Source organism: Aythya fuligula, chromosome 2 (assembly GCF_009819795.1).
Source record: "Aythya fuligula isolate bAytFul2 chromosome 2, bAytFul2.pri, whole genome shotgun sequence".
NCBI classification, from domain to species: Eukaryota; Metazoa; Chordata; class Aves; order Anseriformes; family Anatidae; genus Aythya; species Aythya fuligula.
In genome coordinates, this window is record NC_045560.1 from 52,851,468 (window position 1) to 52,877,174 (window position 25,707).

The window sequence follows — 25,707 nt, forward strand, 5'->3', positions numbered from 1 at the left end:
TTTCCATTTTCCATTAGCGTGGCAAATGAGCCTGGCGAATAATAAAGATAATTAAAGTTCCACCTACGTGAATTCTTCTGAGTATTGTCAGTGGCTCCCGGAGATGACATGGCAGTAAGAAATAAGCAAGTAAACAGAAGCACAGCACCGGTCAAGTGAACCCTCCGGTTACCAAGCAGCTCCCCTGATGTGCATCTTCACCGATGTAGAACAAAGAGCGATGCTCGGAGCCTGCTTTTTCAAAGCAGTAGCACCGCCACAGCCAGTTTTCAATGGGTCACTCACGCACAGCTGCATGCACATGGATGCTCCAGCTCCCTGCCTCTCCAGAACCTGAACGTGAGCTACCAGCAGCTGTGGTACACCCGAATGCATGCATGGATTTGGGAAGATACCACATGCGGCTAAAGAAAGGGGTGGTGCAAAGGGAGAAAGCTTTGCAGGGGGTTATCAGCCCGTGACATGCAGTTACAGCATGCTCTCGTTTGACAGAGAGCTGGAATCATTTCCAAATGATTTAGAAAGGAGAAAAAGGTTCGGAGGGGCTCTGCTTTTTCTTTGTATTAGGCAATGTTCATGTGGATCTCCCCTCAAAGTATTTTTCCTTAGCATGGCTTAGCTCAGATACCCCATAAACCAGCTTACATACTATTCTTACTTCACATATAAAATATTAAAAACCTCGAATGTATTTTTTTTTAATACATTAGGAACAATCTTACCTTCTGAAAACTGCATTTTTGTATCTCATATCCAGACTACATGATCATTAAAAATTCAGATAATATTTATGCAGTTAAAAAATGTACATGGGAACTGCATATTACTGAGAATCCATGGTTATAGCGATGCTACTGTTACACAACAGTGCAATTCTGCTTCAGAAATTGTAAGGCACAGCTCAGAATTTGGCCGGCAATACCTCTTCCATTTAGGAGTGTACTCAGTGCTGCTCGAAACTGTGATAGCCATAATGATTTCTCTCGCTCTTCTTTAAAAATATCACATTTTAGACAGCTTCTGATGACAATTTTCAGAATAGAGTACAGGCGGAAGGAAATTATGTAACATACACTGCTCAAATCCTCAGCATTAGGGGAAAAATCACCAAGACCGTATGGCCTATGGAACTCAGCTTTTATTTCGCTGGTGAAAATAACACCAAAAATATTCATGGGAAAGATTAAAAAGAAAAACATAATCACAAGATTATCCTGTTTTCAGTCTGTACTTTAGTAATTAAAGAATGAATTCCTGTTAGCACTGCAGACATAATAGGCTTCTATTTCCCCCCCCCCCACATCAATCGCTTAAGCATTATAGACAACTAAAATATCACACTCTTACATGTTTTATTTTCCACAACTAAGTCTGATAGAACTTGTGTTCCCATAAAATTTATTCCTATCATCTAAATGGCTAGCTATTTATCCTGGCAATAGACAGAGAAAATCTTTTATATTGTTATATTGGCCTCCTCCACTCCTTACAAAAAACAGGATTCGGCAAGGGCTGACTCCAACACAGGGCCAAATTCTGCTGAAGCCAACAGGAGTTGTACGTGCACATCCAGAAGCCCTCTTATTTTTAGCTGCAGTGATGTCAAAATTGTTGTGACGTGTCTGACCTCTGAGAGGGCTTTTGCCCTAGTGTAACACTAGAATGCAGAGAGAGTAAAATTCAAGGGAAAAATGAAAGCCACACAAACGTATCAAAATTAAAAAATATTGGAAGAATAAACTCACTCCCTCAAAATACATAAGACAGGATGAAAGAGTATTAAGTATCATATAAAAAAAACCTACAGGATTCTCTAAAAATACATGCAGATGAAGCAGAATTACAAAGAAAATAAAGTGTCCTTTCTATCTGCTTTCCCCAGTCATAATTAAGATTTAAAAAAACTGACAAAGACAAGGTTTCTGAGATATCTAGAACACTAGCACTCTTTGGATTATATTAACTCATTGTCTGAATACTACTTTCAGGTGACAGCCATCACGTAAAATAAAATCCTGAAGTCTAAGCAAAGAGATCACAAACAAACAAACTGCAGAATCACATCTGTAGCGCTCAACGTTACATTATAGCCTAAATACACAACAAGCAAAAAAATAAGAAAAATATAAATAAGAAAAATAAAATAAGAAAAATATAAATAAGAAAAATAAGAAAAATAAAAAAAATTAAGCATTAAACCAGAAATGGTTTGGAGTGGAATAATGAACCAGAACAAGAACCATCTTTGATCAGCTGAGTTGCAACAACACACAGTATTTGCTCCAAGGATGGGTAACGATTTAGTTTGCTCATAAATAACCTGTTATCTGTACAGCATCCTTTTCTAAGCATTAGATTTCCTTTAAAAATTGTTCTCTATTTACAGCTTTGAACATTCAGACCAATTTGTGATGTACATAACAGATTTGGAAGTAGATACCATTTCATGATTGACTAAGGTCCACCCAAGCCTACATGGCCGCTATTAAGGAAGCCTTGTTTTTCCCTCATCAGTTGGAAACTTAGAGAAAATGGGAGAGGGGTAAATAATTTTCAGTGTGATAGCCAGTTGACTGTGTAGCCCCCCCTTTCATCAAATCCTAATGGGAAATAATGTCCTGATGTAGTGATTCAAGCTCAAAATGTAGACATTTTTTCCTAAAGCTGAAGTAGACTTGAAAATTATTTTTTTCCCATTGAAATGTAAACTATTTCTTGCACAGAAAATATTGTCTATCCTGAAGACTTGACGTTTTTAGACTTTAACCTATTAGGAAACAAATATATTTGTAGTCATCTGCAAAATAAATGTATACTTAAGATACTATCCATTGTAGTTTGCTTCACCCCAGAGCCAATATTTAATCTAGCAAACATTTTGTTCACTTGTCAAAGGCAGCTAATTAATTTTCAGCTACCCCTACTATTCAATACAAAGGTGCTGCCAATTCCCCCAAAAAATGATATTCAGGGGGTTTGCTGGTATTGTCTGGGACAGAGTTAGTTTCCATCTCTCCTGGAACTGGCTGAGCATCTGCCCTCCAAGGAATTCATTCACTACTTCCCATCATTATGTTGAGCAGCTTTTGCGTTACCTATTGAACTGTCCTTCCCTCAACCCACAAATTTGCATTGATTTTACCCTTCTGATTCTCTTCCCCATCCTAAGGGGGGCTGTGTGGGGATTAGCTGCCTACTGTGTTAAACCACAACAGGAGGACAGCAAAGACAAGCAACCACTTGCATTCTCTATGAAGGATGGACACATGCAGCCTCTACCAAGAAAGAAAATTTAAGACTTTTGCTGTTCTTGGGTATGTATTCATATGTGGAACAAGTTTTAAAACTGTACCATAAAAGTCTGATAGCCAGATAAAATCAGATGTTTGCAACTCAGGACCACCTACTTGTGCGCCAGGGAGACAGACATTTGCAAAGCTTTTACATCACTGCTGGTGGTGGTGTCTGCCCTGCTGGGGGAGATTCAGATATCTATGAGGCAGGATGAAAAACAGTGAAAGATCAAGAGTAAATCTCCCTTTCTCTATTTTCCCCCCTTCTTTCTTTCCTTCTTTCTTTTTTTTTCAAAGCCTTGTCCATAGCTATATCAAGGAAGGAAAAAAAGTGGCCAGAACTTACAAGTAGCTAGATCTCTGACAGTTTTAAGAAGTGTCCTGAGAATTAAACAGATATGAGAGTCTGAAAACACAGAGGGAGTCTGAAAAATGAAAATACAAACAGGAAAATCAAATGCAAGGTAGCTATAAGGACTCTTTATCATTTGGGTTTATTTTCCATCTGTCTTATCCTATTACAGCATAATGGAAGACTTAAGTAGATAAACTCATTTGTCTTTCACTCAAGGTTTGTCTAGAAGAAACCACATCTCCTATCATTCAATTCTCAAGAGAACAGTTGTTACATATGGGAGTCCTGATCAATTCTTACAACAGACAATACAGAACATCCGAAGATACAAGGCTTGATGGGATGGGAAAGAAGATGGTAACATGCATTTTTGACTAATTTTTCGGAGTATTTTCAGGTCACAGCAAAATAATGAAAAAAAAAATCTGAAACCTGAATATCTGAATTCTGAAATTCTGAGTATCTGAAATCTGAAAATTTCAACTCCAAATTAGCTTTATGACAATAGAATTAAGCAATTGTTTTCCAAATGTTTTCTGGTATGCCAAAATAGGAGTTGTCCCCTTTTACATCTGCGATGAATGTCTTAAGTATTGACATTTCTGACCATGGTCACCTAAATAAAGTCTAAAACAATCAGGAAACACTCAGGAAGCACTAGTAGCAGAAGCACTGACTATCTCTCGCTGCCTGTTTTAGAAGCAGCACACGAACAACCAAGATATCCTCCCTCCCCTATTCAACGAAGTAACTGAAATGAAAAACCCGAAAATACATTGCACCTGCAAGACTATATGAAGGTTAGGAAAAAGTTGCTGGTTTTGACAGCCATCAGAGGCCAGTGTGATAAAGAAGATCCCCAAACAAGAAGAAAAATCAATTTGACACAATTATCTGTTGAGATAGATTCCTAGTATTTCCCCTCTTCCCCAACCAAAAAAAAAAGGATTGGAAAAGTGCAAATTCAACAGAAGCATCTTAGATTATGAGGAAGGATGACAAAACATCCATATTTCATATGTGACCCAATGATATAACCTAGAAGAGAAAAGCAAGAAAAAAAAAATACATCTTTCCTTCCCCATCCTCTTTCTCACAAAGAGTATTTTGACAAAACTTAAAAAAAAATAAAATAAAATAATATCAGGACCTATTTGGGAGTGATCTCTGATGCACAGAGCTGGAAATGTATTTTTTTGTACTGTAAACAGAAGTGCTGAAAATGATCATATGACCAGCTTCCCTAAGCTTGAATGAAACTAATCCTGTTAAAGCTTAGAAATATGCATGACTCAGTAGCCAAAGCCGCATGCATATCTGCCCTTACAAAGTTTCTGACACCTTTCATTGTCGAAAAGTGCTGCATTACTGATTTCTAAATGGCTCCTATTGCTTACTTTTCTTTCCAGAAACATAATTCAAAACATTTCAGCCTACACCTTTTGTTTGTTTTTATTTAATAGAGATTTTTAGAAGCAATTTTTAAGTCTATCATTGCATGAAGTCTGAAGTAAACTCAGTAACATAAGTTATTACCATTGTGTAATTTAGACTATTTTTATCTTTTTTTCCCAGTATCTATCTCATTGCTCTGCTTCACTCATCCATCTTTTAAAGATATTTACAGTATTCTGTAAACATCTACTACACAGTCCTGGCTACACTAAGGGAAAAGCAATGCTAACTTTAAAACAAGCAAACAAAAGAAACAACCCACAAACATAAATTGTACCATGTCTCTAAAAGGACAGTGGAATGATTTCAAATCTCAGTGCAGTCATAAATGCACTAGATTTCAAGAACTATGAAAAAATAACCATGTTTGCCATATAATTTTTGGTTTCTCAGCTGTAAAAATGAAAATGATATGCTCTCCCCTTTCAAAACCATCGAAGAGTAAAACGCATCAAATACTAAGAACAAATACACACACAGATATTGTCTAAAATAAATTGTATATTTTGAGAAATTGCCAGGATCCATTTGTTTAAGCAGCCAGAACAGGGCAGGACGGAGTATAATCCAGCTCCCAAAAGTGGTTCTCTGAACACTGCAATTGATGCGTACTAGGAAGAAACTGGGAGACTACTTCACCTGCCCTACCCAGTGTTTTCATCCATAAACCCACCATCAGCTTTGACAAAGCTCTCTGAAAGATAACTTGTTAAAAAACAGGAAACATGTCAGGCTTTGAGATGTTTTGTCCCGTTGCATACTCACTTCAGATATACCAATGCCAGATCTGCTGGGACATCAGTCAACCCCTGCCTTATTCACAGAGATGCTTCTTAGAAAGAATCAGGAAAGCTTCTAACCTTCACTTTCTCAGCATCACAGATTACAAAATACGATATGCTTACATTTTTATAGAAAACCTCTGTGGTTGAAAGAAAAGAGACTGGAGAGGTTGGTCCTGACCCTGTATACTACAGGTACAGCAAACAACAAAGGAGAAAGTCTGGCCCTGAAAATAGTCTTTAAGCAAAAGGAAGAGAAGAATAACAAAATCCATTTTTCATGACAGAAGAGAGTACAATCTGTAGCACAAATGTGAACAAAGCTAGAAACAAATTCTAAAACAGTATCTCTGCTGACAAATACAGAAATCATTCATAACTTAATATATTGTTGTGTACTTGTTCCATGCTACTTAAAGGTAATAACATCAACTACCCATAACATTAGTGGACTGTCAATACTTTCCCATGGTGCAAACAGGTATTTTTTATATATTAAAATATATATTATATATACAATACATATATAATATTCTATATATATAATATAGAGAATAAAATATATAAATATTTTAAATACATAAATATCTAAATATACATAATTTTTATATATAAAAAGGTATTTTTATATTTATTATAATAAACACAGAGCTTTGCCTGAGCCTCTTCTTGATGACAGCTGGCATGCTCAAAGAAAATACTTCACAGGTCAATGAATCACCTCTTCATACCTTAGCACACGCAATAGGAAATGAAAACTGAAACAATTCTTTTCCTAGGTTTCATAAAAGAACAATTTTGTTCATAAATGTTTATAAGATCACTCAAATTTACAGTGGTCCCATGCATACTAGATCTGTGTATCTGTATCTATTCATATTTATACCCACACAAAGCTCCTGGGAGAGACTGTTAAGCTGCCTATCTGCCCGTTTGTGAGCTAAACCTGCCTCGTCACAGCCTGTGGCAATGCACAACCAATATTTTTTCTGTGCTGTGGAATTATTGGGATGCATCCCTGAATTTAAATTTTCAGTCCTGTGCTGTTTTGACCCTCAGACTATACTATTTGATTTGTCAATTCCAGTGAAACTTGCTTTCTATCCTGTGCAAGGCATGAAAACTCAGCAGCAGGGATTGTAAGAGGTGCACTTGGACACAGAAAAACAACCCTCTCTTTACTGCTTCTAACATACATATTAAAGGAATGTTTTGTGATACTTAATTTCTCCACGTTCAGATAGAATGAACTTACAGGTTTATAAAACATGTTTTGATGTAAGACATCTTACCATCCTCAACCTAGAAGCCAATGCTTTTTAGCATGTAGGCATTCTAATACACAAATAGTAAGTTAATGTTATCAAAGCTGGCATTTCTGTTTGTTTTTTTTTTTTTTTTGTTCTTTCCATTCTAACACAAGTCAATGTACAGTGCTTTCAACTGCGTATCCACTGAAAGGTGCAAGTGTGTATAAAGGTAGCACATATATACTACTCAAGGATGCCTGTTATACACCACCTCAAAACCAAACCAAACCAAAAGAAAAAAGATCCAAAAGATCTCTCTGGATCTGAGAAGGCAGGACTTCAATCAGTTAAATAAACAACTTTCACACTGGCTTTGTTTGAGGACATAAGGGAACAGGAGTTTACAAGACATCTCTAGCCTTCTTCCAACCTCAGCGCATGTTTCCTTTCCCTTTAAGTCAGAAAACCTCAGAAGAATGACATCTAATTGATCTACATTCAGTAATTTCATGATATTTTTTCAACTATTTAAATAACATTTTATTGTGCTGCCTTCTTTAATTTTTTTTTTTTATTTTTTCCTATTCTACCTTGTTTCTAACTTTTCTGATTTGACTTATTTCTCCAGAGTCCTGGAAGTAATCCATGTCCAGTGTCCACTCCCTTACTAATGGAAGCATGTCACTTCATGTTATCTTTCTCATAAACCTCTTAAGCTCCAGGTTAAATTCAATTAGATGACAGGAGCATAGTATATACTTGGTAGCATCTCCAGAACCTCTGGGCTCTGGTAATTAGAACCATTACCCAGCTCAAATGTCCAAATATACCATCTGTAGAAGGTACTGACTGCCTTCTTCTCTCTTTCCCCCAAACTGTAGTGCCCTCACTTTAAACAGCTCTTTGTTCCTGGCCTCTGTGCTGGCTATTTTATGGACCATGTTCTTGAGCACATTTCAGTTTGCACAGTTATGCAAGGATGAATTGCTTGAGGTTGTCATCTATATTGCAATATAAAATGTAAAGAATAATCTACACAACTACTCCTTATTTAATCTAAAGGTTTGAACCAACCTTTTCTGAATACAGCAAACCAAAATTACCTGCAATATTTAAGATAACATGTTATGACTGCTTTGCTCAGTGGTTCCTCATCTCATCCTTAAAATGTGTTAGGTAACGTAACACTGTTACACTGGTAACTTAGATGTGCTCCCCAGCCTTTTCCTCCTGTGCCAGCAGTTCTAGAGCCATCTAATTAGCTTTTTCTGCTTGCTTTATCAATCAAAACGAAATGACGGATCATTTTCTGTGCAAATCTAGAGAGCCTTGGAAGCAGCTTAAAAAAGAAACATGCAAGAAGGAGCCACCAGTTAGACTGGGCAAAGCTGCTACAGAACTGACACATCTGTCACTCCATAATCACGAATCCATCGTGAGGAGGAAGCTCTCACTCCCCTGCTTCTATTCAGCTGATGAAATGCATGCTGTGGTACTCAAAAATTGGCTGAAGCTCCCCAAGGCCAGAAAAAGACTGACTGAAGCCAGTCTGTGGTTCTAATTCGCCACCCCCATTAACAAGAAGAATTCAGAGTAGCATCAGATCTGAGAAAGTAGACGACTTAATATTTAAGAAACCATGAAAATTTCTGTCTTCCGGGTATGGATTTCCAATCAGCTATGCACACACTGTTAAGTAGTTTAATCTCAGTTTCCTGGGATAATGTCAGTACAAACTGTTCCCGCAGTTAAAAGAAGGCATCTATTGTTAATTTTAAACCATATTGTTGCCGCCTTATAAAGAATTTAGACTTGTTCGACACAACTACTTTCAAAAATGCTAGCTATTACTTCTTTCTTTTTCTGACGTGTACAACCTTATCCATCAGTTCAACGTATGAAAAAATACAGCAATTAGGCTGACATTTCATTTCCATTTTTAAAGATTTGTCACCACGTTTGTGCTTTTCCAGCCTTCCATAGCTTCCACCAATTCTTCTAAGTACTGTAGAATAAATTTGATCAGTTGGTTTGAAAACATCCAGCAGACCCAGAGTACCCTCTAACCTGGCCTTTCCTTGTTACAGTGTGAGATCCTACTCCTTTGCCATTGATATTGACTGTGCTAGCCACAGATTGCATTTGAACTTCTCAGTAACGAAACAAACAAAGCCTTTGCCCTTTTTCTTGGAATCTGTTTGCAGTTTTTTCCCTCTTTGTACTAAGTAAAAACCTCTTGGCTAGTAAGACAAGCCTTCATAACAAGTATTGGAAATCTGTATCCATCTATATGAGCCAGTTGCTTAGTTGGGTATACATTTCAAGGTAGTTACACAACTAACACCTTCCATCTGCATGAAAATATTCATCTTTGTGAAATAATTTTAACAGTGTAACAAGAAGATATTATCTCTATGGGGAAAAAAAGGAGAATCCAAGAGAAGTAACTTTGAAAACCATCCTCCTCATTTCTAGAAACTCATTTAAACCCTTTAATCAATACAAACAAGAATAACAGGATTTGGTATTCTCCCAAGCATCAGGTACTACAAAGTAGCTGCCTCGTGGAACAGAACAAGCTTAGCATTATCGTTGGTTTTGTATTGAGCTAGTCTGTGTTGAAAGCTGTCAAATCAATGAAAAAAAAGAGTTGTTATGGTAAGCTACAGATAAAGTGACATTTTACATAATCTGTGTTGCTTGTCTGTTAATGTTAGCTTTATTATTTTCCTTTTTTTTTTTTTTTTTTTTTTTTTTAGCATTATGTAAGGATGAGATAGTAATGAACTGAAAAGGCAAAGAGGAATGCAGTTGATAGAAATTTCCAGCCCTTCTTTCAATCTGAAGAGACAATTAATTGGCGTAAGTCAACGTACTTGACTTTGTTCTCAAAAATAAAGACTAGTCACAAAGCCACAGTCACACCTTATTCAAAGCAAAAGATTATAGTAATTCTCAAGCTGATCATACATTAACATTAGTAGGTAGAGTAAACCTGAATTTAAAATTTACTGAAAATGGTAATGTGTTCCACCTACGCATCACAGTACAAAGCAATAATACGTGACAGAGTTCCTAGCCATTGCATATTGTTTAGGACAGATACGCGTATGTATCTTCATTTATATCCACATTTGAGCCAAAAAAAAAAAAAAAAAAAGTATTTGTCTGATGTAGCATAATACTGTGAAAATATCCTAGAACAGCTAGACAAAAGTCTAACAAGTAACAGCCTGCAACACATGTTAAAAATACATTCATGCTAGAAATGACAGTTAACAGAAGAAGACTAAGCTCTTAACTTCCAAAACCAAAGACCAAGGGAGAGACTTGAATTAGATGCCAAATCTCTGAAACCTGGCTAAGACAACAGTAGCCTCTGTGTTCTTCCTATGATTATGACTCTCCCAATGAAACCAGTAGCAAGAACAGGTAAACTTAAAAAGAAAGAGCCTGCTGGGTTTGAAATAACATTCACGTTACCAAATGTAGAACTGGAACAGCTCCTTATTAGTTTAATTTAGAAAAGAATTACCGTAATTCTTACAAATACTCAAGTAGAAAATGAAAAACAGGACTTACCTTTGAAGGTCTCAAGTTCCTTCCTGTTGGAGAAAAGCAGAATACAAAAAAATAAATAAAATTAGAATAACTAAGACTCATTAAAAGATTCAAAGCAAAGAATTCGAGAATCTCATTTGTAAGGGTAATACTATTAAGTGTGCTTACCTAAATCAAACTTGATCAACATGTTTAGAAATCAGGCTACCACATATTCATAAATATGCATAATTATACGAGCATTGCATTTTTATATCTATCCACATAATTTCTAAATACACTGTTACAAAAATCACCAAGACTTCAGATACTAAAACATCTATTGCTTAGCAGGGCTTTGCCAGTGTATAGCTTAGTGAGTAACAATCAGAGGTCCATTTTCACCAATGCTGTTCAAAATTCTTTTGGGAGCTGCTAAGGACAAAAATTTACAACTTCATTTGCTCAATTACAACACACTTTAAGGTCAAGAGAAGCATACAGGGACATTCCTCAGAGGAGAGGACTTTAAAGTACAAAGAGTAACAGATAACGCATTACTCGGGTACCAGAAAGCTAAGAAATCAACAGCAACTCTATCTTTTTTCCTTCACACCAGGTCACATTCCACCTTCAGTTGTGAAGCAATTTTGAACACAAAGCATATAGGTAAGAGAAATAGTTTCCCCGTTTCCAGGAAATTGCAAAATGCTCTATTTGCCATTGCTACAAAGTACTGATTCATCATGAATTTGGAGGCTAAAGAAGAATCTAAGTAATAGCTTAAATAAGGCTGAGTGCTGGCCTTTTCCTTACAAAAAGGCTCACAACGAACATCTTTTCAGCCTGTGCCTTGCAGACTTCAGTCCCATACACATAATAAGCCTAGTTAAATCCCAAATTTTGAATGCAAAAGTGATTTTAAGTAAAATAAAACAGAATACCTGAACTAACAGTTCTCCAGATAAATGCTTCTACTCACTACCCACAGATGAATACATATGCTTCAGTCATTACTGTGTCACCTACAATATAGACTTTTTCACAGTACATATGCTATGCCATAATAATTCCTTCTCCTCCCTAACAGATGATGCACTTCAGTATTTATTCTTGCACTGACAACAGATAAAGCTATTTTAAACCTGAAACTATTTTCCAGGCAGGATAAAATATTCCAAAAGCAGTGAGAGAATGCATTTACCTCCACATTTCCAGTGAACATCCCGGTTTTGTCACCAAATGGCCAAGATAGATCTCTGAGAGAACGTGTACTTTACCAGCAAATAAGCTGCCACGTAAGTTACAGCAGCAAAGCCTGAATTCTAACTTCCTATGAATATCTATTACTCTTCCTGCTTCTCCTCCATCCATTTCTCAATCTAGTAATTCCCTTTTTTACCAGAGAACAAAAGCTACCTCTCAATACCTATGATTTGCAGGTTCATATGCTAATAATTTTTTCCTATCTTGTGTACTTTATATATAAATACAAAATTCTTAAACACTCAAGTTGTATTCCTTCTGTTTAAATAACGGCATACTATTCGACAAAACAATCACAGGAAATGCATATTTTCCACAGACTGAAGCAAAAACCATACTGAGGAAACATCTTGTGAATTTAAGAGGAAAAAACCTACAGTAGTTGCTCCTAAAACCAAGAGGTCTTATGCCACTTGTCTCCAAAAAGGAACACAGAACAATTACTGTAATTGTGTTCAAGTATACTAGCAAACAAGATGGTAATAGAGTAACCAACTGACACCAATATTCGATGCTTTTATCTTAAAACACAGAATTGTCCCTTTCAACTGACCATTTTAGGGTTGATTCATTAGGGTGCTGACATTATAACCACATGTATAAGAGACATTTGTTAGGAAAGCTGGAAATGAATAGTCAACCAAACCTTTTTTAGATTATGTATCTCTGAAAAAAAAAAATAAAATTATTAGCATATAGTAAAAGTAAAGATTTGGAATTTAAGAATCTGCATTTCCTAGTATCTTCATAGCAATTCAGATCCAGACTAACGATCCTTTATATCCTAGACAACACGAATCAATCCTGTCTTGTGGTTTCTCTTAACACTCTAAGTAAAAGACATGTTCAAAAATACATCTTAAAAAACATGCTCAATGAAAATATGCTCTGCATTACCAATGCATATGGTTCTTTTTAAATCAAATTATTCAAATAAAAATTTCAGAGTTTTAAAATTTCAATCCTAAATCTTGTTCATTATTTGCCTTGGTAAGAATCAGACACTAAATTTAAAGTGGAAAGGAGACTATGACTTGCAAAAATACTGGAAAAACAGTTGGCTTCAGATTAAATCAACACATTTACTAGAAGAATAATTACAGAATTCTAGACATATGCACACAAAAAATGTACTACAATATGTTCATTTCTCTTTCTCTGTGTAAGTAAATAAATTATTTTTTATTTAGTCATAAATTGGCAGGAAGAATACACAAGCAACAGATAAATCTTACATCTTCTCTATGAAAGTAGAAACAAAAATCATCTGCAGAAGTAAATACAGTGAAGTTGCATTAAGAAAGAAACTGTATATTTGGAATATACAGTCTGTAAAGGAAAAAGCAGCTTGGGTAATGAAAACAACAAAAAAAGATGAAACTGGAAAAAAAGTTTCAGAAAATAGTCTTTTAAAAATTAGGTTAAAAGGCAAACGGGGGAAAAACTTGCACCGGATCAGGCTTGGATGAGTAGGTAGGACTGCTGCCTCTTATTTTAGGTCTTACCATATTAAATTACCAGCTTTGATGCTACGTATTACATTTTTGTATTTGTTTTCCTTTTACTTTAAATTGCTCATTCTTTGAGATCATATTTTCTATTAGGTTTATACAAAAGCGACAGCAACAGAGCTCAGTCTTTGACAGTTTACTAACAACATCATACTAGTAGACAAAAGTGCAATATAATGAATCATCTCAGCAGAGGAGTTCTGTCAACTGCTCCAGCTCACGAGTCTATTATCCTATGCATATTTTTTATAAGAAAAAGCTAGCTTTTTTCCCTATCCTATTTGTCTAAATATTTTAAGGCAATTGAAAGTTTTTAATGGAAAAATGCTGTTGGATTTCAGAGTTTTTGCCACCCCCCAAGCAAATAAAGGGCAACAATTGTCAGAAAGTTGCACACAGTTGCATAAGCCTGGTTTTGCACTTCAAGATAACACTCAGGTGAGGAAAGAGATGGTATTCAGGTATAGTTTAATGCCAGCATAACAGATACAAATCAGGTTCTCATTCCCTTCTGAGCATGATGGCTGTAGGTAAATTTTAAGATAAACCCCTCCATGCACCGTGTCCAAAGAGGCACAGCTAATACATATCTCATGGTTCAAAATAATCAAGAGCAATGAAATGAAAGCACCATAACCCAAGAGATCATCGAGAATTTCTCTGAAACATCCTATCGAAAAAATTAAGACCTGAGCCAGAAGTACAGAGGAAAAGGATGTATACAGACAGTAATAAAATACAGTACCCCATTTTAGTCTGAAGTATCCATTTCATATAAATTTTTACTTGCAGAACTACAATAAATTCTGAAATGAATTAAAACTGTAGTAGCTGGAAACACTGCCAAGACAGGAAGTATCCTCTGAATTACTACTTGTAAATTATCCTGGAGTGTTCTAATGATAATGTTGTCAAGTGGTCTTCTTCATTTACAGAAAAGTTGAGCTTCAGGGTTTGTGGTGAGAATATATAATATCAGAGACTACAGGTGAAGAAGACTGTCTAAAATATATTACTAGTCCCACAGAGTAACTCGTGAGCACAACTTACAAAGCCACTTAGAAGGCAAATACAAATTCCCAATTACCTTCCCATTCCCTCAGATGTCTCACTGCACTCTTAGATTAACCCTGCTTTATTCACTGGGCAGAAGAGATGTACATGAGGAAGATGATCCTATCAGATACTGCTGGTAAACAAGAATAAACCCAGGAAGAGGAATATGGGAGGAGAAGGAGAAGAAAGAGTGGGAAAGCAAGTAAGGATCAGAGACAAATGCTCGCTGAAAGCTTCCAGCTTCACAAACTAGAGCTGCCTGTAAAGATACAGACAAGAATTAAAGTCCTGTAGAACTTTAAATTCAAGTTACAGAGATATCACATCATTCCTCCAAAATCACACCTTGTAGCTTTGATTCAACTTGACCAGAAATTAAGATGGCAGATTCTCAGAAGTGTTTTTGTTTGGTTTTGTTTGTTATTTTGTCTTCATGAACAAAACCTTAACAGAATGGAAAGAGAATATTGAAGTACCTAGCTTAAGAGCTTACTCATCACCCAGTAGTCTTGCAACTTAGGTGAAAACAAGGAATATTCACCCCATTATATTGTCGCTACCCAGCTGAGGAATAGAATGGTCACCACAAAAACACACATCTTGTTGTACGTTTGCACAGCAGTTGCACATTGTTTTGAGCAGGTACCCATACGGGAAATTATTAAAGATTTAAGTAGCAGATTAAATGATGTCAGCTCAAAGCTATGAAACGCTTCTGTAAGGGGATCATCCTAGCTGTCAACTGTAAACGATGAAGAATTATCAGCAATTCCTTGGCTACTTAGTTCATTACAAATTCTTATTTATATTCTTTAAACAATGGCTTTTCAAAAGACTGAGACTATTCTCTGTATTGCCTCAATTTAACCAATGTCATCACTAATCACAAAATATTGACCATATGATCCCAACCCACAGAATCAATGATAAATACCTAGCCAAATAAGAATGTAGATTAGAAAACTAATAATCCAGTGTAGTCAAAACCATCCTGCTTCAAGTTACTCAAATCAATGGGAATTTAGATTGCTCACCAAAAGTAAGAAAAGATTCTTGGATTCTACTGTACCTTGCAATGGGCTGTAACACTAAGATCAATTTTCCAAATGCAATAAAACACTAGGGAATTCAGTTAAATAACTAGAGAGCACAGAAACACCAAGTTCTTTGCAATGATGACAGCAGGCAGAATTGACATTTCCATATTTCATCTCCAAGGAAAGAGTAGGCAGATAAGAAAGCAACAAAGTCATAAATGAATGTCAGGAATGATTTTATAGCACGAATTCTGAAAGTAGCAGACAGTCAATAAACTCAAACAACTAGATTCATGTGTAAATAAAAAATAATCCCCAAACAGTACACAGATGGTAAAAATTGAGTATTAAATTTGAAAGATTTTACAAAGAAATGTGTTTATAAATGTTGAGTTGTAAACACTACATACAAACAAAAATGAACACTTAAAGAAGGTATACTTGCTTATCTGCAGTGTCATTTAAAGGTATTTCTGGGACCTACCTATACTCAAAGCAAAACCTTAGAAATACCACATTTCACCTGTTACATCTGGTACAATTAAATTACCAAAATTATATTTAAATAATTGTCTTCTACAGACTGATTCAATCTTTAGCCAGCTAAAAAGCAGATGGAAGGGCTTTAATTTTGATTTTATCAGAAGAAACAGAATCCAAAAACCTGAGAACTCAAAACTTGTGTCACTTGTACTAAATCATTTTCTGTGCAATGTAATGTTCTGTGTACTTAGGATTAGCACTTCCGATAACAAAACAAAAATGTTTTCCCTCTGACAGATTGCTTCAGCATCCTTTTCATATCACGTAGGTCAACTATGACTTTAAAATACCTTTAAGACTGAATAGATTTAAGGAGTAAAAATCAATAAAAACAAAAGCTACTGCTAAAATACTGTTAAAATTGAGTAGCAAAGAAGGTTTTCTATTTGTCTGAAGAAGCACTGACTACAGGTCATGATTCTCCATCATGAAATATGAAATTGTATTCAGGGAAAAAAAAAAAAAAAAAAAAGAAGAGAAAAGCCCTAAGGAATCTAAATACTTCTGCAGTAGAGTTTTTTTGTTTTGTTTTGTTTTGTTTTTTTGGACTTCTGTATTCAAATGGAGCTACAAAAGCAGCTAAAGTCTTTCCATATCTTCAAGTGAGATTTCTACATCAACTTAATTCTGGAAGATAGAATGGATCAATGCCAGATTTATTTTTCATAACAGAACGGTAAACATCAAGTGGTAGTTGACAATAAATACAACTAAAACCAAGTACCACCCTGATATACTCAGCATTTTCAGATTATAGTGAAAGCATTTCTCTTTTGGTGTTTCAAACAAAGAAGGAAATGTTTATCTTGATGAAGAACATTGGGTGGTCACCTTTTAGGTGTTACATTCAAAAGAAAAACAGGAAGATGGCATTAGAATACAAGAAAACAGTAAAGTCAAACCAGTGAAATCTTTAAAAGCAAGCAGGCACTTTGTCCTCTTTTAAGAGACTGACACAGATCATTCAGCTTTGAAATGCACTCCAAGCTGGAAATTGAAGTGTGGGATAAATTGTAGCTCCCTCTAAAAGATTATGCCTTCAGATATAAGGCTTTCCAAAGCACCCAGTTCTTAAGGGTTTGCTGTCATTCTGTTGATATTCAAAAAGGGAGTTAGTTTTTATTTATTTTTTATCTTGGTATGCAACATCATTGAATCACCAAAGGATAAATGTAACAGCAGAGTTTTAGTTATTTTTATCGTACAACCAACAATTTAGAAATCAAAGTTGAAAGCTGAAATCAGAGAGGAGCTACAAATACCACCACCACCAAAGGTGACATCTTTGATTTTTAATAGAAAAGGGTTCCTGCAGAGCTGATTTTGGTCAACAGCCACACACCAAAACCTCGACCCTACTTTAACTTGGCCACCAATTTCCCTATAGGCATTAAAAGTAAATAAGTAAATAAATATCATTATTCAAGAAGTGGTCAAATTTTATTCCAAAGTGACATAGTAACACGGAAAAAAAAACAGTAGTAAGAAAAAAAAAGCCCGAACCATATATGCACTCTCTACCTAGAAGTATGTTGTGTTCTACACAGCATGAATGCAATTGGGGCAGTTAGTTGCAACCTGTACCACTTCAGGCACCATCACCACATCCATTTGACAAAGGCATGAAAAAGCCTCTCTAAGAGATATTCTAAGAGGTATTTTACAATTAATACACTTAAGACATTTTTTTTGAACAATTTTCAAACATTTTTTTTTCCCCAAACAAATTAAAAGGAATTATTGAGGACCTCAGGAAAAAAAAAAAAAAAAATCATACTGAAGAGAGATGGAATGTATCTGGAGAAACTTTAACTGTTGCTCAAAATCAGAGAATAGATTTTAGCGTGGTAATGACAGCTAAACCTTGTTCTGCCACTAGCCACAATGAATTAATTACTTTCATAAATAAGGTAGTTTTGAGGTGAGAAAGAGTATAAAGCAATGATCAGGGCAGTCCTAAACCATCTGTTTCTATTATTGGTACAGTAAGTCTGGACACGGAATGCCTGGTACTAGCAGATTGACACGATTTACAGATTACACTCAGTAACCAGCACTACATAGAGGTAGAACAGAGTCACGAAGGACTGATATAATGTTCAACATTTTCTAAAAAACATCAATAAAAGCTTCTGTGAGATGCAGGGGATCCCTGACAAGCATTCAATCCTTAATTACAAGTCACAAAATTCAACAACAAAAAAGCATTTATGCCTATAAAAAAGAAAACAATATAGGAAGAGGGTACACAATAAATCTCTTAACTATTTCATTGTCTTTCTGCATCAAGCAAATCCCATCATAAAAAAAGAACAAAATTACAACAACTTTGAAGTGATAGAAGTTATACCGCACATTCCCACTTCTCAATTAACAGAAAAAATGCCAAAGACCTTAAAATCTTTTGCACTGCTATTTATAAAACCTGGCCTAATATTTAAAAATATATATATTTGGAGCACTTACAGGAGCAAAATTTACTAATAATGAAGCAACCTGCTTCTTTGGGTTTGATAAATACAAGATACTGTACTGCAGGTATTCTTGTAGACAAAATAAACTCAGAGTCCTAAAATTACACAAAAGGAAGCACAACTATCAGGGACTTTATGCAAAGCTTGTGCAAAAACTGATCCTCAGTTTTTCAGGATCAGTAGGGATTCCCATTCCGCATGTCTGTCCAAAGTACAATAACTGATATAGAATTAATATAAAATTAATTCCAGCCAGCTATTACCATGAAAATACTTGGTACTGATTGTGTGCTGTATATAGACCATTGAATAGCAGAATGGAAAAGATGTTTGCAATGTGAACTCTATTTGGCACAAAGTAATAGCCATATGATTAATGTCTAATGAAAACTAAATCCAGTCATCCACAGCATGACTACTGTGACAACTGTCCTGAAGATAAACTTTCAGCATCCATCCTTGTAAATTAATTATTTATGCTCCCACTTACATGAAGGTATAGCTGCTGAAACTCTAAACCTGCTGGAAGACCAATCAAGAAGAATATGGCAAGCAACCTTACTTTGATGAAAATGTTTATGAGAACTATGAAATGTAGCTAGAGTCTCAGAAATAATTCACAGTACATTTAATGCTCAAAGGAAAAATAAATATGTCTGAAACATATGCAACAATAATATATTTTCTACATATCAAAAATCCATTTGACAAATTAATATGTGAAGCTTAGAAACATTGTAAAGCTACAACTCCAATTTATCACTACCAGATGGGAGGCAGTCATCACTGAAGACAGAGTACTGTTCTAGCTTATTGCTTGGGGAACATCATGGGATCTAAACAAAGCCTGCACACATGCAAGTCTTCTTTTAGGCAACACGATTTTGTATATTGCAGGGTACCCTACTACCCATTCCATCTTCTCTCTTCTGACCTTGGTAAAATAAAAATAATTTAGGTAAACGAGATCATTTATAATGATACTGCAGTAGGTATAGATAATATCTGAAATCAGCACACAGGAGAAAAGTAATCCTACCTTTTTTTATTTTTTCATATTAGTGAGTAAATAACGAATAATTGTGCCAAGTATGAAGGAACTTTTCCAAAAAGCAGGTTGGTCTGAATTGTCTGAAGAAGATTTTTGGATTTACTTTTTGAATGCTTATTTGGGCAGGCCTAATGTAAGACGTGTCAACTGCAACAATCCTTATGACCCCCTGTGTTCGATCACAGTAGTAACTGATTAAGACATTTTCTCACATACACATTTCTAATCTATACAACAAATTTCATACCCTCTTGAATGTGAAAGTGCATCAAACCTTCTCCTCCAGGAGCATAAAAACAAGATGTCATCAGCATGGAAATTCCTCAGACTGTCAGGCTCCTCGACTACTGTGTTAGTTACCAAAGCAGAGGGTTACAATTTTTCTGATATCAAATATATCTTTAAAAATCAAAAAAGAAAATTTAGGTATAAATATACAGATTAAGAACATATTTTCTCTTTACGTAAAGCATTTCTTTAAATGTCACCAGAAAGGGAAAAAAAAAAAAAAATTAGTCCCACTGAGGTTTGCAGTATTGCTAAATATTCATCTGTTGAAATATACCCAAACAAGAAGAGACTCGGGACTTTAGATTTCTTTCATCGTTTTCCTTTTATGTCTGTTCTCAAAGCAGACAAGTAATGAAAACAAAGGATTCTTAAACTGGGAATCCAAAAAAAATTAAGATTCAGACAATTATGTTTAAAGTTAAATGCCATTATAAAATGTATTCATTCATTTCCAGTGACAAGGGACTCTTTACTTAAATGAAATACATTTGTACAAAATGCTACTGTTAGTCATCTCCTTTTAATTGATAAAATTTTTTGCTATTTTTCAAAAAGCAAACAAAACCACCCAAACCAACAGTGATCCATCTGACATGGATACAATTGGTACTAATAGCTTCATAGCTTCAGGACAGAATCATTTCAGCTCATACCATAAGCCTGCAATTTTGAGCATATAAAAATTAGCACAAAAGTGAGCTTCTGACACTGCTTCCTGAACGACACAGTGCACTGTCTTGGGAATGCAGGAAGTGCCGTAGGACACTGGAGGGATGCAAGGAGTTATCTGGAATCAGAAACTGTGCGTCCTCAGGAGGACAGCTAAGAGAAAAGAAGTAGAATTGTGCTTGAGAAAAGGACAGGAAACAAATGGCATGGTTTAATGCTAACGTGTGTGCAAATGACTGCAGCAAGACTAACCAGAGAAAGCAAAGGTGGAACCTGGACTCCATACAACAATAGTGGTGCCCTGATCAACTAATTTAAGAAACATAAAAGAGAATATTAATCAGCACACAGTAAATCAAGCAATTCCCTCCATCCCCAGCTCCAGCCTTTAGAATACACAGTGGAAAACACCATGGATTGATGAATCTACGTTTAAACTAGTACTCAACACAAAGACAAAAGGGAAAAAATTGATCTGTTTTAACAGAAAGAAAGTTGCTCTACTTAACATAGAGACCTATTTCTGAAATTCAGTTCCCATAGTTACCATAAGCTGCATTTCAAAGGTTTAATGTTGACCTAAAGCACTTTTTTCTCCATCGTTCATACAGAAAGATTTTTCAAAAGACTTCAAATACATGAGCTTCTAGCCTAATCTCTGACATAACTTTACAGTAAAATAAGTTTTTTGTTACACTCTAAAAATAACCACAGTTTCCAAGAGTCTGTGTTCATCTCAGTTTTCATCCCTCTATGGTCAATGCACAGGAAATGCATTCTTATACAAAACCATTTAATCCCTGAAAGTAAATTTCTGTGTTGGAGAGAGAGCATAGGCTCTGGAACCCCAAACTTGATTCTTTACTGTTACCACAGTAAAAACCCCAAGCACTAAAGAGAGCAGCAGCGAGCCTGAGTTCCAAACACATACAACAAATCACACTCACATTAAGTTAACTGGCTGTTCATTCTTCAAGTATCTACACTGGCAAGTGTCCTTCTAGTAATGAGTTGGCAGTTAATTTCTTACCTAAATAAATACTGTGGCAATGATCAACCAGAAATTACCTGCATTTTTCCTGTTTTGTCTAGATCTGACCAAAGGTAATCAGCTTACAATTATGTTCAGTAGCTTGCTTAGCATTCTATTTATAAAACTGATTAGATGCTAAGCAGAGCAGGCAGCAGTTTAACACTTTATTTTGATGCTGAAAGCAGAATCTGGGGGAAGGGAAGAGAGAGCGGGAAAGGAGGGGAGGGATTTAAGTGAGTGAGAGGACAAACCAAACTCAGAAAACTTCAGAAAGATTACAATGTTTTGGGGAGTATAAATCTACTGTTTTATGCACATTTAAAATTGTGTGTGTTAGTCGGTTAAACAGCACAGATTTAGAATTTTGAAAATATTACTAAGAAATATTTAATTATTTATATAAGTTAGAACAAGTGAAAATTGAGACATGTTGTCTAGTGTTGGCTCTTCCTGGAGAGAGTGAAAATAGTGTTGTACAGACTTTGGAATGAGAAAATCCAGGTTGCAGGAAAATGACAAGAGCATTTATGTGGGCCTGAGGTTCAGCTCCCTGAAAAGGGTATGAAAAACTGAAGGGCATGACATGAGTAGCTGCTGGACGTGATGGATAGCACCATGAGGGATGGTTGCATTTCTCAGGCAGTTAAAGGGGAGTTACATCAAAAACAGCCAAACAGCCACACAGCCACAGACAATTGAAGGGGACCTTCAAGGTACTGGGAGATTTCTGGGAGGCAGAACTTGCAATCTTAAACAGTATGTAAGGTAACCATATGTGTAACACCACAGAGAGCCAAGATTCTTTCAATAATGGCAGCAGAAATAATATATTTGAGCAAAGGTGTAGCAAACCAAGACTGAGGGGGAAGAAGTTGTTAGGGCTGCATTTTTCATTTGGGAGGAGACTGGAAGGGGAGAGAGAGAGAAGGATGGCAAAAAGGAAGATCAAGAAACAGGAAAATGGATATGGTATGCAAAATGCAACCAGTAGTGTCTGGCACAGTCCTGACCTTGATCAGAACTTCCTAATTAGGACCGTAAACCAAAACAGTTGTTCTGACCACACCACATGAGTCAAACCTGCTTCCACTGTGATGAGAACCACGGAGAGAGACAGGGTGCTTCCCCTGGCTAGCAGAACACAGGGCTGGTCAGATCAAGCAACCTGCTTATTCCTACTTAAATGCCTGCTCCAGGTCGATCAGCAACTGCATCTACCCTTGCTTGTCTATCAAAAATCATCTGTGACAAATTTCTTCAGTTTAACTCTTCATTTCCTCATCTACATAACCAAATTATTACTACTTTTCTTCCCTCTACTTATTTTTGGCACTATCAGTAACAAACACAAGAAAGACAACAGTTAAGTATTTTAAGCTCCTAACTTTTACCTCTTGCTATGTCATCTTTTATGTAAATGTGAAGTGTAAGAGTTGGAGGTTCTGTGGTTAACTTTTCACACAACTGGACTTCGATTCTTAGTAGTAATGCCCTGTCTTTGCGAGTAAGGGTATGGCAGGAGAGCAATAACTACCATATACAATAGATGATGCTCATAGGATAGGATAGGAAAATACAGTCACTAGCTTTACAGGTTACAATATGTGGGAAAAAAAAACAACAAACAAACACACACACAAAACAGTGCAAAGGATTAAAACAAACAACAATTTATCAGTGCCTATTAACAATTGCCCTTACTCCAACTGTTTCTTTGATGATAATACAACACAACTTCATCTTCTCAATGTAGTGATAATTTCCAAATTATCTGTTTGTCACCAAGAGTTAGACCAACATTCAATTTATTACAAATTTGCAACTTCCTGTCAACAATTATCATTTCTTTAAAAAATTCTAAAAGGGGGATTGTATTGTATAAGAAAAAAAAATCTCAATAGGCTTATAGTTTATGCCAACCAATATTTATAGCAATTGTTTTATTTACCTTTTTGTTTTCTTGTAGTTTTCCAGCTGTAATGTCTGCATGCATTTGTATCTTTCCAATTCACACTGTTTACATAGGTCTTCAAGACACAATAGATGATTCTCCATTTCCTCAAAGCTTGCCTCTAGACGGGCTATAAGAAATATTTACATGAACATCAAATTGTATCAATAGATGGACAAAACCCACCCAAACAGAAATGGGAATTCATAAAAGTAAATAAACGATTAACATGGTAATAATTGCACATATATAAATGGCTCAGAACACATAAACACATTTCAAATCACAGAGGGGAGAGTGACAGCAGAACCATGTTAAGCAAGATCTAACTGAGGCTCCCTTTGCAGCGAGAAGCGTATTTTCCCCAGCATCTTAGTCTCAAAGACTTATTGTCCATACTTAGTGAAATGAAGCATCCCAAATTCGTAATTTAATTTTGCTTGTCAGGCATGTTGCCATTTTACTACTACCTGCTTCGTACCAACCTGAGGAAGGAAACTTTGCTGACCAAGACCAGTAGTAATCTGAAATTATTCAAATGAAGTAAGGCATACTGGAAGAATTTTAACTCTTACAAAACCTTGCGAAAATATAAAATGCCAGCTTTGAAAATTTAATAATGAAGACACACCAATAGACAAATCTCTAGACTTACCTATCTTACATAACCAAACACAAAAACCCTCTCAATCTCTTCTTTTAAATTGAGACTCTAATGAACTAGTCACTCTAGGATACAGCTATGTGAACACGGGACTACTATAGACATTCGATACCGACATAATGATTCCTTTACCAGAGAGAAGAAGAATTACATTTACATGTTTACAAATGAAACAAGCAAAGAGTAGATGGGAGTTCAGAGACACATGCTAATCCATTACAATAGATAAACTTGATTGTCAATGCAAAGAACTACAGAGATGATGGAAAGAAGTAGCAGAAAAAGCTAAAGTAACTCTAGTTTTGGCAAATGGCCTGGTTTCATCTTTGCCTAACCAAGACAGAAGCAATCTCCATGAAGCAAGACAATAACTAGTAAGCTCAAGGCAGAAAAAAAGTGATTTATCGTGTTTTGGTTACACAAAAGAAGGAAACGGCAAGCTGAAGACATCAATGTAAAATCCCCAGTCCTGGTCTGGCTTTCCTACTTGGAGCCTATCTTGAAGTGCAGAAAATTTCAGCTTTCTTGGCCATTGCTCAACTAGAAATTGCTACCCTAGTGGTTCCCTCAGTAACAGCAGAAGTTAAAGACTCTGTAAACAAATTCCCTAGCATGCGTATTCATACATTCAGCTGCAATTCAGCTTTATAAGATTTTTTTTGTCCCTAAAAAGAAAGTAAAAAAAAACGCTCCACAGCAATCAGAAAAGTAAACACATGACATAATCTATCATATCAGCACAGATTACTTGAAAGAAGGTTGTTAAAAATTAACATGGAAACAAGTTTGAGGAAAAATGTTTTCAGTTCTACCGATTACACTGTAGAACATGCATTGTTTACCACACACTCAACTTCCTCTCTCACAAAATCCAAATGTATTCAACAGGTAATATCATGACTGCTTTTACGATTGGTGGCCCCTTTTTCCTTAAAAAAATGGACTTTCCTGAGTGCATTAAAATCCAAATGGCTCTATTATGTTAACTTGCCTTTCAGAATGATTGCTCACTTATTAATTTGCAAAATTCACAAACACGGCAGGGTTCGAGATACTTTAGTAAGGTACTTACCAACAACTGTTTTTTCCACTTACAAAAAAAAAAGGAAAAAAATACTGTTCTGTACTTGCTATTGAAATAATGTTAAAAGATAACAACAAAGAACAGGAAAATATAATGAAGAAAAGTGAATTCCAGAGGCTAACTGATTCTTAGCACTGGTATTTGAGCAGCCTCTAGTGGGAACTGCAGAAAACACAGCTTGTGCTCCTGAAGAAGAGGAACAACTTAAATTCTCCAGAAGAAAACAATCCTGTTTCGCTGCAACAGATTTCAGAATTTTTCTTTCTAAAATAAAAGAAAATGTACCTGTTTTCACAGACACACAAAAAGAATGTAGCTGTAGCAATGGCATTGGTTGTGACTTCGTGTCTCTCCTTCCCAAATGAGACCTTATACACTGTGCACTAAAAGGAAGCTCCAAAC

General features: G+C 35.8%; 1 protein-coding gene across 1 annotated transcript in view; it reads right to left on the reverse strand.

The window, feature by feature from the left end:
- Window positions 1–25,707, reverse strand: part of DTNBP1 (dystrobrevin binding protein 1) — a 69,283-nt gene that overhangs the window by 29,333 nt on the left and 14,243 nt on the right. The window contains exons 6-7 of the mRNA XM_032182352.1: window positions 23,555–23,687; window positions 10,718–10,740 (exon numbers count right to left, since the gene is read on the reverse strand). Coding sequence (XP_032038243.1) covers window positions 10,718–10,740; window positions 23,555–23,687 — 156 coding nt within the window. The remainder of the gene's footprint in view (window positions 1–10,717; window positions 10,741–23,554; window positions 23,688–25,707) is intronic.